The 19,972-nt window shown below is 40.6% G+C and overlaps 1 protein-coding gene across 1 annotated transcript in view; it reads left to right on the top strand.

The window, feature by feature from the left end:
* Positions 1 to 306: 306 nt before the first annotated feature.
* LOC115595229 (anionic trypsin-2-like) overlaps positions 307 to 19,972 on the top strand; it is a 46,179-nt gene continuing 26,513 nt past the window's right edge. Inside the window, exon 1 of the mRNA XM_030439429.1 lies at positions 307 to 385. Within this exon, the coding sequence (XP_030295289.1) occupies positions 343 to 385 (43 nt within the window). The 5' untranslated portion in view covers positions 307 to 342. The remainder of the gene's footprint in view (positions 386 to 19,972) is intronic.

The raw sequence follows: 19,972 nt of genomic DNA, 5'->3' as shown, positions 1-19,972 counted from the left end.
AAAGTGATCCTCACAGGACTCTGTTGATGTTTCTGGCACAAAGCTGGAGACATTTTAGTGTAGGCTTAAAGTAACACTTAAATGCCAACTTTAACATTATTTTCCTAATAAACTTGAACAAAACATGTACTTGAATATGCCCTGAAGCTGGATTCATGCATAAGTGATATGCATGTGATCTTGATAAGTGATCAGAAATTTGCATAAGAGCAAACCTCTGCAGCCAATGAGGTTGTACTGATAAACCTTCATGAGGTGATTGGTGGCTCGAGCGACAACAGGACAGTGTGAACATATTTAAAAGTCGCCCCTGTTGCACCAGGACAGCAGACATCGAGAAAGATGGGTGGCATGACAGGAAGTCTTCTCCTTTTGCTGTGGGCCGGTGAGTTAACGATCCTTCTGCTGCTACTTTAACCCTTCGATATGTCTTCAGATAGAATTATGTGTGTTTTTAAATGTGGTAGTTTGATGTTGAGTGAATCCATCAGACATTCTGACTCTGATAACAGAAGGCAGAAGTTATGTTTGACACTGACAGACACTTCAGGCACATTGGCTGTCTTCTGTTTTACTAATTCCTAATTTCCTAGTCAGTTCTTTTCTAGAGAAGACATTAAAAGTTTAAGTATGTGGTATGATGCAGCTCTCAGTGACAAGCAGTTGTTTCAGGGGTTGAGACAACAGATAGTGGATGGCATTCAGGGTAGAGATGTCAGGGCCTTTAGGCAAACTCAAGGTCTGGTAGTTTAGTCTGTTGCCACAAATACTGTCACTATTTACAATGTAGTATTTGATTTTTTGCAAAGGCAGAAGAGAAAATGGAATCACAGTAAAGAGAAATATGTAATATCAATTGTAAAATCAAGTGAACATAAAAAACGTATTAGGCTTCCATGAGGTCCAACTTCTGTTGTTTTCTACAAAAGACCACTGTTCTAACATAAAGTCAACTCCACTTTCTCTTTCAGGTGTCTCAGTGAGCACCATGGTGGATCTGCAGAAGAGAATCTTTAATGGTCAGAACTGTAAAGACTATGAGCGTCTGTACCATGCGAAAGTGCGTGCGCATAATACGACCCACTCTTCACGCTGTGGTGGCTCTCTGATCAGTGACCAGTGGATTCTGACTGCACGTCACTGCTGGAAACCTGAAAGGTGAGACATTTTTATTTAAAAAGTATTAACAATATATTTCTCACTTATAATTTCAATCTAAAAGTTCTAATGCACTCATAAGTAATTATCTGCTTTGAAATTATAGCATTCACGGGGCGCCGTTTAGCTCAGTTGGTAGAGCAGGCATCCCATAAACAGAGGCTTTGTCCTCACTGCTGCGGACCCGGGTTCAACTCCCTTTGCTGCGTGTCACTCCCCGTCTTTGTCATCCTGTTTCCTGTCACTTCTTCAGCTACTCTATCAATAAAGCCATAAAAAAGGCCCAAATTTTTTTGAAAAAGTATAGCATTCACAAACAAAAGATAGCATTGCTTAAAGTATTTTCATGTTCAGGACTGACATGTAATATTACAGTATTATGTATTCACAGTGATGTTCCTCTTTGAACTCTTGTTACTTGTAGGACAATCGAAGCAGAATTAGGTGCGCATCCAAGTGGTAATGGAATCACTGAGACAATCGAGGAGGAAAACATTCATAAGCACAATAGCGCTGACATCATGTTGCTGAAGCTGACTACACCTAGACCTGGTTTTCATCATATAGATCTTCCTGACTGTGTGAATCATCCTCTTCCCAAGAAGTGAGTTGTGATCTTTCCCCTTCAATAAATCTGAAAGCTCAAATCTTGAGCAACTCAAAATGAAAAACTGACCTTTGCTTTTTCTCCTTTTCACTGTGTTTTAGTGTGATGGTTCAGATTGCAGGTCATACATTCACCACTGCAGCTCCGGATAAAACAAGAAGTGAGATTAATTTATTTTATAATAACAGTTTATATGTTTATCACAGTGCAGGATGCTGGGAGGTTTTCCACTTTGTGACACACAGTTATATAAAGGATATAACTACATGCCTTTGCACCACTGTTTTTATTTCACTTTTACACAGCATGACCAGAAACATTTTGTGTTTGTTAACTTGTGAACATATATTGTCATTAAGCACATTTTTATTTTACCTTAAAAGTTTGTTTCTCATTAATTATATTTATGTTTACACATTAATAAATATTAATCTGTCACTCAGTACACTTTCTTTTCAAGCTTAACTTAGCAGAAATAAGTAAGTAATTAGTGCCTAATTAAGTTAAAATTGGCAGAATAAATCGGATGTGAGAATTCACTACGTATAAAAAAAACCTTCAAGAGTAGTGGCTGCTTCTTATCAAGACATGTCTTTCCCCAAGAAAGCAAAATCAGGGAGCCTTAAACAAAAGGAAAAGGCAGACAGGGAAAGAAAGCAAGGAGAGGGAAGACAACTCAAGCTAATGTCAGCAGTTCAGTAAAGAGTGAAGGCAGACATGAATCTAGCTCAGTTTCAGCATCAGCATGTTCCTAATCTTCATCTCATCCCTCATGAAAGTGAAACTCTCGCCGAAAAGCAACCAAGGCTTTATTTGTGATTGAATATGAATCAAACCTTCGTGTAAAAGCATAATTACGATGAAAGAGGCACTTTTGAGATTTACCGTAGATTTGTTTTCGGGCAAGCTAATGTTCAATGGGAGTGCTACGGGCACTTCTACAATAGCATCAAAATCTCTATTTTTAAAACAGTAAGAAGGCTCGACACAACATGAAACTTTGCTCGTAGTATCACCAGGGTCTCTACACATGAACACGAGCATTGAGAACATTGTTTGTGAACACAGAGTTTACTAAAAAGGTTTTTGGACAACTCATGTTAGCAGTAGCATCTCTGGCACGTCGCCGTCATGGCAGACAAAAAGTGTTGATCCCTGAGTGCGAACTAACATCCAGGAGAGTAATGGCGGACCACTCCTCAAGCATGCCTGTTAGGTCGCACTCGGTGATCAAGTAAACTCTGTGTACACAAACAATGTTCTCAATGCTCGTGTTCATGTGTAGAAACCCTGGTGATATTACGAGCAAAGTTTCATGTTGTGTCGAGCCTTCTTAGTGTTTTAAAAAATAGCCATTTTAATGCTAGCATAAGAGTGCCCCTGCACTCCATTGAAAATTAGCTTGCCCGAAAACGAAACTACGGAAAATCTTAAAAGTGCCTCTTTCGTCGTAATTATGCTTTTACAAGAAGGTTTGACTTATACACACCCACAAATAAAGCCTCGGTTACTTTTTGCCGAGAGTTTCACTAAGTGGTGACTAAAAGTTATTATTACAAGTAATCATTTCACATTGAGGCTGTGGACCTTGCGCTAAAAACAGTGAAAATTTGGAGTCATATTTAGCTCATTTCCGAGGCACGGATTTGCAAAATATCCATGTAGCAATGTTCCGCATGTAAAGCATGCACATTGAGTCTGGTGCGAAATGTTCGCATTCTTGTGCTCTAATTTCGTACCAAACGAAAAAAAGTTGCTGTTCATTATCTGACAGGAGTGCTCAAGCTCTTCAGCACCTACAGAGCGGGCTAATAACAATAGTAATTTGCTGGCTGGGTCCTTGATCAAGCATTTGTGTGTTGTTGTTTTTTTAATAACTGAAAATAATGACTGTATTTCAAGCTAGAAAACGTGCATCTCTCTCCTCCCTCCATTGTTGTGTGTGTTTGTGTCGCTGCGTGGTGTTACACGTGAGTTATCCTCATGCTGAAAACGTGACTTGTCGCAAACGTGACATCACTCCCCGAGACGCAAGAAGAAAGCGAAAATATATATAATTTTACTAAGGAAATTGACAAAAATGATAGTAACGCACAGGGACTTGAATAAGTAACTTTAATCTGTTTACTGGTTTGGAAATATTAACGAGTTAGATTATTCGTTTCTGCAAAAAGTGGTAAGATTAGAGTAACGCGTTACCGGCATCACTGATTGTGTAACTTAAGTGCAACATGGAGCTCGAAGATGTAAAGAAAAAAATAAAAACAGGAGAATTAACGTTGAGCAAGTTTGGAGGTAAGTCGGAGGTGTGGAACCATTTTAAACAAATCATGGGCAGTGATAATAACGTGTCGGCTTTGTCGAGTGCATTAAGTGCGGCACTTGTTGCATTATTAAAAAATAAATTGGACTCGGGCTCATAATTACAGTTAATGGGCCGGGCCGGGCTCGGACACAACGTGCACAGGCTCGGGTCGGGTCAGGCTTGATTTTTTGGGCCCAATCTAAGCTCTAGCTGGGACACCAGAATGATTAAACTTTCACTCATTTTATCAGATAAATCGTTTGCGTTGTATGATGTCACTTCCCGTCTACAAAGCAAGCGATTTCATTGGTCAAGCGTGTAGTTTCGCAGACGGAATTCCGCAGACGATAAAGTGATTCCGGATTTTTTTTTTGCCGCACGAAAGTTCCGCCCCGGTGTGCAAGCTCCCATTATAACCCATGAAATCATTATTTATAAAATTCGCACTTGGTGTGAAACGGCTTTAAGCTAGCATGACATGTTTGGTATCAGTGGATTCATTTCAATTTCAAGATTTCTATGATGCTTATGGCTCAAAAATCTTATAAACTGAGGCCGTGGCGGCCTTCAGAAGACAGTAATGTTAATGCCACATGATCCACCATAATTTTCAGAGGGTTAAAATAGGCCAAGACAGCCAAGAACTGAGGTGGAAAATAATTCCAACTTTAAGTTAAGTTAACTTTAACTCTCAATACAACCAGAGAAATGTTTATATTTTCTGGAAATCAGAAGATTAAATTGCAACGACCATATAGCCTCATATGTATTTTTTCACCCCAATTCCGATGCCACACCTGTGAGTCTACAGTTGTGGAGATAAATTAGACCTGCATGCTGGACTACAAGGGAGACAGTGAGCAGTGACCAAGTAACTGCCATGTTGTTCTTTTCACAAATATGGGAATGATAGTCAAAAATATCATTAAAATGCATAACATTTTTTCGCTGGCCTATACAAGGGCCCAATTAAATTTCTTTGCTTGGGGCCCAAAATCCCTGGCTGCACTCCTGGGTTAGATAAAGCAGAGTTTTCTTCATTTGTTGGTAACAATGTGTAAGTTATGTAGATAATGTGGAAAAAAAACACATTTTATATTCTCATGTAGGTCGTGTTAAAATACAGCATCTGCAATGTGCAGACATCAAGGCTATTGAATGTCTGCTGCGCAACCAAAATCAGTATGACGAGTTGTTCTGTGGCGAAACTACTGACATAAATAATCCAGTGGGTGCATGTAAGGTGAGTAGGAATGGCTTCTAACCTTATATCTTTTCAACAGTTATTACAATTTTTAACTTTAGTATAAAGTTAATAAGTGTTTCAAAAGTCTGTAACAAACAATATAAACATGTCTTTCACAGGGCGACTCTGGTGGAGGAGTCGTGTATGATGGCAAGATTTATGGTGTCATTAGTAGAGGTAATGGCACACACGTCTGTTCTGATCCAGATGAATTCGTTGGGGTCTGTGGACACATTGAGTGGATCATAAAGACCATTAACCCACCAAGCCTTTTTGACAAAATAAAGAGTTGTATTGGATGTGGTTAATTGTGAAATATCCCATAATTTAACAGAAATGTCATATTGTTGAGTTACTCTAAATATGAAGTTGATACATTTACAATTTAATGGTTGACATTAAATATTCAGCTATAATTAGTCGTGTCTGAGTCACAGAAGTTAATTATAGAGATTATTTCTGTTATGTTGTTATGATAAAAAGAAAACCATACTTGTACAAACTTCTTGTAAGTAAATCAAATGGATTTTGACAGTTATTGGTCCTTAAATGGAAAAACTACAAAGCTATAATAATGTCTGCTCTTCCTTTTAACCACACTGATAACAATGCTTAACACGACTGTCCTTACAGTGATGTCATGAGGTAATAATGATGCCAAATAAAGACAACTTGCAAACGTTATCTTACTGATCATTGTCTCTATTCACTGTCACATCTGCCCAGAAACTCTTGCTCTGTGCTCATTATCCAAACATCTGATGTTTGTCAATTTAACAGCTCATCTTTCGAGTCATTAAAGTCGCTGTTTGTCATAAAGAAAGTAGTAAATCATGTTTGTGTAATTTTGTATTAAACCGCTCAGAGAACTACAGCGTCTCACTCGACACACATCACCAGCACCAACATGGTCGCCAGCTCGGTACAGAAAATGTACTGAAGAAGATGAAAATCACAATAAATCTGCTCATATTGACAACTGCACACTGTAAAAAAAATTCTGTAGAATTTACGGTAAAATGCTGGCAGCTGTGGTTGCCAGAACTTTACCGTAGAAAATACGGTCACAATGTAACTGTAAATTTCATAGTAGAGAACTGTTATTTGTTTACGGTAATTTGCTGTAAAAATAACAGTTATCATATAAACCTGTTTACGGTAAATTCTTTTAAAAATAACATATATACTGTAAACCTAATTACAGTCCATCAGTGAAAAAACACGGTAAAACTGTAAGATATATTACGGTATTTTATTGCAAAGTTCAACTTTACGGTAAAATACTGGCAGCTGTGGTTGCCAGAATTTCACCGTAACAAATATGGTACAACACACATGGAATTACAGTTTGTTGGCGTAGATTTTACAGTCAGCAAATGCAAATGGTAAATTATAAAGGAAATAGCCAATTAAGCCCATTGTAAACCAAAGTACAGACTATAATTGATAAACTTAAAGAACCTCTCTTTGCATATACACATTCTCTTTGGAAAACATAACTTGTCCAGTATACTCACAAGGCAGTGTTGACATCTTCAAAAGACAGTGTGTGTCCATACATATGAAGGATAGTCCATGGTAGAAGAAATAAACGTCATGAAAAAAGGAGCCACTTGCCCTGTGTTGATCAACACTAATGAGTCACTGAGTCCAGACTTGGCTGAAGAGGGCTCTTAACATGGAGATGGTGTTCAAGAAACTGGAACTTAAAGCATTCAGCAGTCACCAGTTCTGCTTGAAGACTCATGTGTTGTCCATCTGGTGTCCACTGTAGACTGGCATGATCCTCTCTGCAGCCAGAAAAAAGAAACAAAGCAAAGGTTAGATTGATGCAGTGCCTGAGCATGATGCCTACAGAGATAAAGTCAGCCTTCTGCTGTTAAACTGAGCTCCAATGAGCTATACATAGAATGAAACCAGCACTCTGGAATATAGTTTTGCAGGTCATCAGGAGTATTTCATTTATTTTATTGTATTAGTGTGAAAAGTAGAAACAGTCACTTTTCAGGACTAAGTGATCATCAGTATTTGTTTCACCCTTGTCGAATTGCAGCCTAAATCCTGAATCCTGTCCATAATACTGATTTTTTTTTCTACTGTATGTTTGTATGAAGCTGTTGGCACCGTTCACTTGAGGGAGATCGATTGAGTGTAGTTTGAGTGCTTGCATCTACTCATTTGCTACACTGACATGAACCATAGCTTACCTCTAATTAGCCTTGACAAGACTGGTGTTTGAGTCATTGGGTCCAGACTTGACTGAAGACAGGTGGGACAGAGTCTCATACAGACATGTTACAATGTTAAGGAAACTGGAACTTTGTGCAGGTGTTGTCATCATTCCTGCTTGAAAATTCACCAGCAGTCTTCAATCAGGTGTTTACTGTGGACTGGCATGAATCTCACTGCAACCAGACAAAGAAAGACAACAAAGAAAACATTGTTAATGATAATAATGATAATTATTATTATATAGCACTTACACTGTTGCAAAGTGCTTCCCGCAACAACAACAACAAAAAACAAAACATTAATTAAAGAAGTTGGAACAGAAAAAAAATTAAATGGTGAATGAAGTGGTCCGTGGACGATATGAACATATGTTCTGTGGCAAAATTGATGACAGGAAAAAGCCAGTGGATGCATGTTTGGTGAGTAGGACTGGCTTCTAACCTTATATCATTTCAACAGTCATTACAAGTTTTTATACTTTATTAAACAGCTAATAATTATTTCAAAAGTCTGTAACAAACAATATAAACATGTCTTTCACAGGGCGACTCTGGTGGAGGAGTCGTTTACAAAGACAGGCTTTATGGTGTCATTGCTAGAGGTGGTAACTTAACCTGTACTGAAGAAGTTGAATTCATGGACGTCTGTGGATACATGCCGTGGATCACACGTATCACACATATTAAACCACCAAAAAGCACTGTTGACAAAATAAAGGATTGTTTTGAATGTGATTAATTGTGAGCTATCACATCATTTAACAGAAATGTCATACTGTTGAGTTACTCTAAATATGAAGTTGATGCATTTACAATTGATTGGTTTACATTAAATGTTCAACTATCATTAGTCGTGTCCGAGTCACAGAAGTTAATTACTGAGATTCTTGCTGTTAAAAAAAAGACTTGTACAAACGTCTTGTATGTAAATCAAATGGATTTGACCTTTTATTACAGTCCTTAAATGGAAAAACTACAAAGCTATAATAATGTCTGCTCTTCCTTTTAACCACACTGATAACAATGCGTAACACGACTGTCCTTACAGTGATGTCATGAGGTAACAATGATGTCAAATAAAGATGACTTGCAACCGTTACCTTGTTGATCATTGTCTCTGTTCAGTGTCACATCTGCACAGAAACTCTTGCTCTGTGCTCATGAAACACATCTGATGTCTGTCAATTTAACAGATCATTTCTCAACTCAATAAAGTTGCTGTTTGTTATAAAGAAAGTAACGAATCATCTAGTTTTGTGTTAAACCTCTCGGTGAACTACATCATCTCACTCAGCACACATCACCAACACCAACATGGTCGCCAACTCGGTACAGAAAAGGTGCTGAAGAAGATGAAAATCACAATAAATCTGCTCATATTGACAATTGCAGTCATGTGACCTGTGAGTCCTACAGACAGCAGAGCAGTGTGATCTGCACTGAGCTGGAGTTTGTTTAAAATATAGAAGTCATCAGCTCTATTTCTAAACTCAGCTGACTAGCAGAGGTTCAGCAGGTCCTGTTGCTTCAATAATCTTGTTGAGTTATTATAAAGAGTCACAGCTCTGCCTCTGTCCTCTCCTCCAAAACATCCTGTGAATGCTGATTATTTTCTGTAATAACTGATTGTTTGGTTTCTAGTGAAAAATATTGAGAAATACCTTCACAGTTACCCAGAGCGACACCTTCACAATGCTTGTTTTATTGGACCAACTGTTCAAATCTAAAAATTATTGAGTATAAATGAAAATAATCAGAATGGTTCAAAGAAAAAGTCAAATAGGACTTTAATAAAGGTTCATCATTATGACATCAATATAAATACATGACTCTGAACAGAAAATACCAAATAAAAATACAAAACATACAAAAAACATTAAAAGCAAGTTTTCTCTTCCTGTTGCCTCCCTGGAGCATCATGGCGTTAAAGCAGCGCTGCGTTTCCTGTGTGTTCTACAGTCGAGGAGTAAAAGCCATTGTCCAGTTTCTGCCAGCATCCGAGTGGCAACCAGTTAACACTGGGATCTGTAGTGGTGCCCCCACAGTGAAGGGAGGCAAAGGACACATGAGGAGGAGGGCAGTGACAGTGTCACTGACTGACTGCTCCTCCTTTATTTAACTCTCTTCTTTCTCTCCGCTGGCGTCTGTTTATCCCAGCACCCATCGATCAGACTGGGAGGAGTTCAGCTGCACAGACTCGCTGCTGTCTCCATCCTCCTGCTGACAGAGACAGATATGAAACAAATCTGTTATCAAACTACAAAACTTACATGTTTGACAGTTGTGGTGCTGGAGAAATGAATCCTGATGACTCTGGTGATCTCCTGACTTTTCCTGTAGCGCCACCATGTGTGGTTTTGAGGGAATGTCTCAAAAACTTATCAGGATACATTTAGGAACTGTGTAATATAAAGAGTTAAACTATAAACAATAACTGGTTGAGATAAAATAAAAAAAGCTCAACTTGTGTTTTATCTTTTTCTTCTTCTGTTTTCAAGTATCTTTAGAAATCTAAAGGTTTGAAGCTCTGAGACTAACAGACTTCAATCATTAAATCATTTGGGTTTTGTTTGCAGTGTACTGACTGACTGAATCAACAGACACTGCAAGAAATTAATTACGTTTAATAAAAGGTGTAGATTAATGATGCATTTAATTCATAGCTGATGATTCTCTTGTCAGTCAACTGAAGCATTGTGCTGCAGGGATAAAACAGTGAATAAACACAAACTTTTAGGACAAATATGAACTTTAATCCTGACATACATCATAGCTGATTGGGGTTTTGCAGCATTTTTCATCTATTGTTGGCTGTTAGTTCACCAACCTCTCTGTTTCCTGTTACATCACACTAAGTGTAAACATTTCATTCTACAAGGAGTCATACTGAAATATTGTGCTGATATTAAACCTTTTTCTATTTTAATAAAAATAAAATGTTCACTAATATGCAAAGTATTTTACCCTCAACATATTATTTTGTAAAGGTGAACTATGTAGTTTTGTGAAAGAAATTCTGATCGAAAGAGAAATATCTTGATTAACTTGATTTTTTTATGACTAAATAAACAGAATAAACAAACTGACATCAAAGGACGACACGGTTTCGTACTGTATTACTTTGTTTATAAGTGGTGGACCCTGCCACCTTTATAGCTTCAAACAGTGTTTTCCCAAATTTAACAGCTCATTAAAATTTAGTCATGGAAAAAACAAACAAACAAAAGAAAAACTCATTATTTTTGTAAATTTTACAATTCTTGGATTTCATCTCCAAAACTACATAGTGGTTAAAAATGAAAAACAGAAAAGAGAAGAGAAGAGAAGAGGAGGAGGAGGATTCTCCAGAGAGGGCGGAGCACAGCGGAGGAAGGACCCGGGGTGGAGGCTGTCGGTCCCGGCTGGAGAGAGAAGGACCGTCCGGGCAAAGACCCTGCTGGCTGGGTGAGTATGACCGGCGGTAGGCACAGGCAGAGTGGGACAAAGTGCTCCTGTCATACTGGAGTAAAACTTAAGATATATGTTAAAATATTACTGTGGTTAAAGACAAAGTCACGCATACAAATAGTACCTGAGTAAAAGTGTCTGATTAAATGTATTTCAGGTTCAAAAGTTCCTCAAAGGGTTTTGCTTTTCTTACAAAAACATTTAAAGAACCACCAGAGGGCGTTCCTAAAGTTTATTCCCTTTTTAACTGTAAAAGAACCTTCTGGAAGCTTTTTGTAGAGATTTTAATTTATTTATTTATTCATTTATTATTTTCTTATAACTTTTATAAAACTGTCAGAGAACTTCTCCTAAAGGTTCTCTAAAGATATTTTGAGTAACCCTCAGAGAACGTTCCCTTGATGGTAAATCAAATGTTCATATTCATGTTCTGCAAATTAAATTCACTACAGCACTCAACGTGTGTTTTGATGTAAATTCATGAGGTATAATAATCAAATAATAATTTAAAATTTGAACTAAGTTCAAATATGAGTTTTTAATATTTTATCCCGCTCTCAAAAGTGATTTTTTTAAAGCCAATTATTGTTTGGTGTTATTTATCAAAATTTGACAGGTGACCATCCAGTTCAACTGTGTTTATTAACCTACAGACTTTGTGTTTTTACTGAGAAATTAATTTTCCCTTCAATTTCTTTATTTTCATTAAGCAGAGTCACAAAGGCTCATAAGTGTGACTTTATTGCTGAAACATTTTTAATTCATTAGTCATCAGTTTATTGTAGGCTGCTCTAGATGTCGCACAAAATAGTCTGTAGGTGTCATTACTCCATGTGAGACAAAGACAGGAACGTTCGATGAGAAATTTGCATAAGAGCAAACCTCTGCAGCCAATGAGGTTGTACTGTGAAGTGATTGGTGGCTCGAGTGACAGCAGGACAGTGTGAACAGATTTAGTGTGAAAGTCGCCCCTGTTGCACCAGGACAGCAGGTATCGAGAAAGATGGGTGGCATGACAGGAAGTCTTCTTCTTTTGCTGTTGGCCGGTGAGTTCACGATCCTTCTGCTGCTACTTTGATATGCCTTCAGATAGAATTATGTGTGTTTTTTAAACGTGGTTGTGTGATGTTGAGCGAATCCTTCAGACATGCTGACATAAGTGGTTCAGATATCTATAATATTCTGGTGTGAAAATGTAAATGAAGCCAAATGCATTATGAATGAATTGTGTGTGTTTTTTAAACGTGGTAGTTTGATGTTGAGTGAATCTTTCAGAGATATTGACACATGTGGTTCAGAAATCTGTTATATTCTGGTGTGAAAAAGTACCCAAATATAGGACGAGTTTTTTTTCGATGAAAATGATGTGGAAAAAGTGGGGTCGTCTTATAATAGGGGTCTAATTGACACATGCTGATAGTTGTCTGGGTCGTTACGCGACCGCAACGGCAGAGGGCGCCAGCTTATTGTAGAGACGTGGATGGGTTATCTGTCAATCACAGCGGAGAAGAAGAGACAGGAGATGAAAAATGGAGAGACGCGGTGATTTTACGGAGCAAAGTGGATCAAAAGTGGGGCAAGTTAACAGACATCTGAGGCGGAGCTATGATGCTGATTTTAAGATAATGGTGAACAATGAAGCGGTGGCGCCAAACAACTGTCAGCCAGCCAAGAAATATGGAGTTACGGAGTGTAACGTCCGAAGATGGCGGGTCCAAAAAGACCGTCTGAAAACGCTAACAGTAAGAGAAAAGCTTATCGTGGTCCTCTAAGCGGCCGCTTCCAAGAGATTGACAGGAGGGTATGTGAGTTTGTTACTGAGAAACACATTGTGGTTATCAGAGTATTTTTCTGAAGATTAGTCTTGAAAAGAGGGGTTGCCTTATAATCAGGGTCGTCCTATATTCGGGTCAATACGGTATTGAGAGTGAGGAGTTGTCGTCATGGTACAAAGCCCCTCCCTCGATCTCGCGGGATCTTCCCCCTCTCCGCCATGATGGCAGGATGCCGGCGGCAAAACACGATTGTTTACGTGTGTTCTTAACTCTGTAGTAGTGGAGGTTTTTACAATTCCGCACTGTTTTACCATGCCTGGAAGTCACTGCTGCGTTAAAAACTGATTCAGTACCTCACACGATTCATATGGAAAACATAGGAACAATGGGATACAGTTTAGGTTGCCGAAATGGACACAGCATAAGGAAAGCAAGTCTCTGACCTGACGAGTAGACGCCGGATTGCTTGGTTGGCTGCAATAAGAAGAAAGGACCTTACTTTCGATCGCAACCCCCAGTCGATGAGAGTGTGTTCTCTACATTTTCACACAGGTACATTCTCTAAAAATGTCTTTTTGCCGGTACAACGCTGTTTTCACCACCCCGGGGCTTGTAGATGGCCAAATCCTGCACCCAGCCGCAGCAGAAAGTCTCGTAACTTTCCAAAGACTTGTGGCTTTTAAACTCCTGCATTGTGTAGTAACTTACACCAAAAACAAGGTAACTGACGATGTCCATGTATGTGCATGGAGGTAAATGATCCAGGTCTCTGTGCCATCACGCTGCAGGGAGCTCGTATGGGTCGATATTTTGGATGTCCGAGAGCTACTCCAAATACCGCTGTTATGCGCTTGGTGTGAGCTTGTTCCTGTAAGGTCCCTTTTCTTTCGCCTTATCTTTTTGCATTGCTTTACTTTCTTCCTTTTCTTTCTCATATTCGTAGATCCGTCTCTGTCCCGCCGAAATAATAAATGCGCAGAAATTAAAGAGCTCTGGACTGTTTAGTCGCGCCTCTGTGAAGTTCTGCAGGCGTTGCCCCTGACAACCGATAGCGTCTCCTACCATCATGGCCGACCGGCTCAGACCCCGCCCAGATCAACCCAAATCAGCACGTGACTCCTCAATCTCAATATGAAGCCAATGCAGTGACACTGTAGCCGTGTCTCAATTCAGGGTCTGCACACTTCAGGGACCCGCCCTTTGCGGTCTCACCAAGCGAGTTTACTTAGGTGCGCCCTGCAGGCCGCCTCAGCCTGTTGTGTAGCCTGACGGTCTACCCTTTGCAGCATTTCCTGGTTGCGTCACCAGGTGTTCCCGCCTCTACTCGTACGTCACTATTTCTGCAGCCCAGGTCCTCGAAAGTGACAAGAAGAGTAAAGTTTGACTGTCAGATCTGTTTGAGCTTCAGGAATTCCTGATTTCCTTTTTAATCCTTCTGCTTGTGGAGGAAGAGGAGAAGCGGCTCTGGTTTATCTCCAGCTGAGAGGACCTTGGAGAGGTAAACCTGTTATTGAACCCACAGTAATGTTGTCAATATTATCATTATTAGCTAGCTAACAGTTTGGGCTCATTAACATACCGATACATTACATTAATGCTTTATTTAAATTTTAAAGGTGTTATTCCTATTTAAAGTGTTTGGTAGATAGTTTTGTTTGTTGTAGTGATTTATCATTATTATTATAATTGAAATTGCCTCTTTCTTAAAACATTCTTAATGACCTGGCAGCCGTGGATCGAGTCAGAACTGCAGACCCAGTTGACGGACGATGTGGTGGACAGAGGAGACTGGACCCCCAAACACCCTGAGTACCGACCCAGATGATGTCCCACTGACACCATCCAGCCCAGCAGCACTGCAGGGACTCCTGCTCAGCCTGTTACTGTACATCATCTGTTACTGTTTTAATATTGTTTTCAATAATAATTCTTTTTGTTAATAGTTAATAATAATCTGTAAATAGTTATTTATTCTGTAATTTTGTAAATAGTTGTAAATGTTAAGACCTTCATAATAAAAGAAAACATTCAATCCCTTGTTGTCCCTGAAAAGTAGCACTTGATGCCGTTTGCTGTTATAAATTGTACTTAAGCTGTAAATACTGAATGGAATAGACAACGTGTAACAATAGAACATTACAACAATATTTTATTTAATGAATTATATAAAATGAACAATTATGAACAAATAATATAAAAAGAACCCATACATTAACTAAATAACAACAGCTATAATGTAAGGATTGTCCTCTGGAGCAGAGAAGAGCCTCTCCATCGTCTCTGCAGCCTCGTGTCCTCCTTCATCCTCCCTCCTCCTCTTCCTCCTCTCTGTTTGCTCCCTAAACAGAATGAAATGTAAAACACGTTTTGTGTTACGTCAACAGACAAAAGAGATCTAATACAGCAAAAAATATATAATCATCATCGAGGATAATAATATCCTAATTATCGAGGATAATCCTAAACTTAGCTCTTTATTCAATTCTAATGTTCAACTAGACTTTACAGTGTTACGGTCTGAAATAAAGCAGCCTGATCTAAATCTGTTCATCTTGGTCCATTTATGTACATGAAGTAAAGATAGTCGTTACGTTTGAAAGTGAAGGCTTTTAAGGCTTTACTTCCAAAGGGATCAAGCTGAGCATTACCAACGTATTTTAACTGAAATGTGGAGGTTTTAATGTCCCTTTAAGTTTAACGTATCTGGCGTTAGATGTTCAAAGGAGTAAAAACCGAGTATAAACCCAATACTTACATTTAAATACGAGATCTGCGCCACTTGAGGTCGCCATTATGTATTTATTTATTTCTTCTCTTCGGTCGCGCGATGAATTTTGAGATATGTGAGACCACGAAGTGTAGTAGCGGTGCACACTCAAAAAACAGGTAAAAGGAGTGTGCATTTGTTGTGTGCATTATGAGAACACTTTGAATTGGGTCACCCTTCGCTGCGGAATAGTGACGTAATCGCACTTCAAATGCGCACTCGAAGTGTGCAGACCCTGAATTGAGACACAGCTTGTGACTGTGGTTTCTTCCTCTGATGTCGATTTATATCCTGGCAGCTGAATTCCAGATCAGTTGGGGAAGTCAATCTGATAGATGCAGAAGTAATGTCTGACAGTGACAAACACTCCTCTGTTTTGTACTTTGGGCACATTGCCAGTCTTTCTGTTTTCCTAATCACTAATTTCATTTCACATAATCACATTCATCATTAGTTTATTTTCCAGAGAAGCCATTTAATGTCGACTTTCTCTCTCAGGTGTCTTTTTTGCACCATGCTGGTTCTGCAGAAGTGAACAATTTATGGTCATAACTGTAGAAACACTGAGTGTTTGTACCATGTGAAACTTATCTGGGATAATACTACCCACACTTCATTGTGTGGTGGCTCTCTGATCAGTGACCAGTGGATTCTGACTGCAGCTCACTGCTGGGAGCCCAGAGGGAGACATTTTTATTTTAAAACTATTAACAATATATTTCTCACTTATAAACTCACTTATAAATTTAATCTGAAGGTTATTAAGTAATTATTTGATTCAAAATTATAGCATTCACAAGTGAACATTCATGTTCAGTACTGACATGTAGCTAATATTACAATCTCATGTTGTGAAAGGGCGACCGGTGAGCGGCTGGATGATGCCGAAGAAAAGTCGAGGAGATGGTCAGGTTTTCCAATTTTACATTTTCTTTATTCACTGCACTCAGATATCAGGCAACAGACGAAAGTATGGTGAGCGTCATAGGTTTAACCAGCAACACCGACAGATGGTAAAATGGCGCCTTATATACTGTGCTACCAATTAACCATGACTGGACTCTTCCACTACTGAGGTAAATTTACATCTGCCCAAATGGCTATTCAACCAAGTGACACTTTCCCCTTTTACCTTTAGCACAAACGCTTCACCCCTCTTCTGTTCCTGATGTGCCCCTGCCAATAAATCTATAAAATACATTTACAATAAATAACAGAACCACCAAACATTTGAAATCCCCCCCCCCCCCCCCTTCCTATCCGGCCACTTGGTCTCTCCCGGAACGTTTATCACGGTGCCTGTGCCCCCGGGGGAATCTTTTGGCCGCGCACCCTGGAGCAGACACAGGACCGGACAGGTAAGTGTTAACACAAACAACTTCGTACTCGTACAGCATTCACACTTATACCACCCGCTATTGCACCACACATATTTACCAATAAACTCTGCACATGCTTCACACTGTTATCCTCTCAATTACACACAGTCTTTCCGTCGGAGCTCAACTTCGCTCTACTCTCTTGCAGGCGGAGTCGATTGCCGAGTGCCGCACCTGCCCGAAGACATGCAATCACCTGCGGTCACAAGGTCTAATAAATAACTCAACTATTCAATAAAAGAGTACTGTAAATATCTGTATGAACTGTGCAAATACGCAATGTGCAAAATGTACTGTGCAAACTTGGCAAATAAAGTGCTATCGTGACTAAAGTGCAAAGTGCCGTCATTACTGTACCTTCCGAGTTATTGTGCAAAAGAACATAATTACCCACATGTGCAAAATGTACAAGTAACGAAATGCACTTCGTTACATTTCCTCCCCCCTCTCCCGAAGGAGAACAGTACCTCAGTCCTCAGACATTCTCGACAGACAGTCTGCCACCACATTGGACTTCCCTGACCTATAATGAACAGTGAAGTCGTACGGCTGCAGGGCCAGGTACCACCCAGCAATACGCATGTTGGCATCCCTCATGCGATGCAGCCACTGCAAAGCTCGGTGGTCAGTCTCCAAGAAAAAATGTCTTCCCAGCAGATAGTATCTGAGGGTGTCGATTGCCCACTTCATCGCCAAGCACTCCTTCTCCACCGTCGAGTATCTTCTCTCCCTGTCCAGCAGTTTCCGACTCAAGAACACCACAGGTCTGTTCTCTCCCTCCACCTCCTGCAGCAGCACCGCTCCCAGGCCCACTCCAGAAGCATCTGTCTGCAGGGTGAATGGCTTGTCGAAGTCTGGACTGTGGAGCACCGATTGAGTGCAGACGGCATCTTTGAGGTCTTGGAAGGCTCTGTCACACTCCTCTGTCCATCGCACTTTGTTGGGTGCTGAGGCTTTGGTCAGGTCATTCAATGCCACCGACCTGTCTGCAAAGTGAGGCACAAACTTCCTGTACCAACCCACCAGGCCCAGGAAACTTTTAACCTTTCTCTTAGTGGTGGGGACTGGGAAAGAATGGATGGCCTCCACCTTCCCCAGTTGTGGCTTAATCTTCCCGAAACCAATGATGTAACCCAGGTACGCTACTTCTCTTTGGGCCACAGCACACTTGTGAGGGTTGATTGTCAGGCCAGCTGCTTGGATTCTCTGTAGAACTTGTTGTAGGTGGAACCTGTGCTCCTCCCAAGACTGGCTGAAAACAACCACGTCATCCAAATATGCTGCCGAAAAGTCACCAACATCCCTCAGCACGTGGTCCATCAGTCTTTGGAATGTGGCTGGCGCCCCCTGGAGCCCGAATGGCATGACCTTGAACTGATACATCCCAAAAGGGGTCTTGAAAGCAGTCAGTTCCCTAACCTCTGGTGCCAAGGCTAACTGCCAGTAGCCTTTGCTCAGGTCCAGCGTTGTGATGTACTGAGCTCTGCCCACTCTCTCCACCAGATCGTCTATTCGGGGCATGGGGTAGGGGTCAAAACTGGAAACTGCATTCAGGTATCTGAAGTCAATGCAGAATCTAAGAGATCCATCTTTCTTTGGCACCAGCACAATAGGACTACACCACTCACTGCAGGAGACCTCGATTATCCCCAGCTCCAACATCAGCTTGATCTCCTTCTGCAGAACAGGAATCAATCGCTCAGGGATCCTGTAGCTCTTTTGGCGGACTGGAACATTTTCCATCAGCCGAATCTTATGCTGGACCAAAGAGGTGAATCCTGGTGTTTCTTTGAAAAGTTCTGGGTCAAGTAGGGGCTTGACCTCTGCCTGCTGTGTGGGAGACAGATGTGACACATCAACCTCAAGGGGTTCTGCCGCAGCAGTGTTTGTTGGAAAAAATTTCTCATTTGTGTCCTCATCCTGAACAGCCCGCACAAACAACTGTTGGACCACAGGCTCCGGCCGAACCTGGAACTCTTTAAGCAGATTGACATGGAAGTTCTGGTACTTTTTCCGCTTTTCTGGCATATACAGTTCATAAGTCACATTACCCACTTTTTTGGAGACTTCATATGGCCCATGCCATTTTGTCAGCAACTTGCTGTCACTGGTTGGCAGCAGTAACAGCACCTTTTGGCCAGGATTGAAGACCCTCTCCCTGGCCTTCCGATCATACCAGGCCTTCTGGTTTTGCTGAGCCGACCTCATGTTCTCCTGTACCAGTGCTGTCATTTCCTCCAGTTTCTCTCTCATTTTGACAACATATGCCACCACATTGTCTCTTTCTGGCTTTGGGCTTTCCCAGTAGTCTTTTAGCAGGTCCAACGGCCCCCTCACTTGGCGGCCATACAACAGTTCAAAAGGTGAAAATCCTGTTGATGCTTGGGGAACTTCCCGGTAGGCAAACAACAGGTATGGCAGCCACTGGTCCCAATCAGCACCTGTATGTGAGACAAACTTGCGTAGCATGCTTTTCAGTGTTTGGTTGTAGCGTTCAACCAGACCGTCCGTCTGGGGGTGGTAAGGGGTGGTCTTAATGCCCTTCACTCCTAACACTTGATACACCTGCCGCAATAGTTTTGACAAAAAATTTGTCCCACAATCTGTGAGGACCTCCTTAGGGATGCCGACCCTGGAAAACAACTGTAAGAGGCAGTTTGCTACCTGTCTGGCCTTGATGGATTTGAGAGGAAAAGCTTCAGGGTACCGGGTTGCATAGTCACACATGACTAATATGTAGCAATGACCTGAGGAGCTTCTCTCTAAGGGTCCCACAATGTCCATGCCTATTCTCTCAAAAGGGGTGTCTATGATTGGTAAAGACTGCAGCTGGGCACGTGCTACTCCTTTAGCCGAGGTGAGCTGGCATGTTTCACAAGAACTGCAGAACTGGGAAACTTGGCTATACATCCCTGGCCAAACAAACCGACCTCCAATTCTATTCAGGGTCTTCTGGAAAGCCATGTGACCGGCCCATGGGATAGAATGACCAAGCTCCATGACTTTATGCCTGAACTGTTGTGGAAGTGCTAAAACCTCAGTCTTTCCCTTCCGCTG

This window comes from Sparus aurata, chromosome 14, assembly GCF_900880675.1.
Source record: "Sparus aurata chromosome 14, fSpaAur1.1, whole genome shotgun sequence".
Taxonomy (NCBI): domain Eukaryota; kingdom Metazoa; phylum Chordata; class Actinopteri; order Spariformes; family Sparidae; genus Sparus; species Sparus aurata.
The sequence above is the reverse complement of the archived record's forward strand: the minus strand, read 5'-3'. Positions and strand labels throughout refer to the sequence as shown.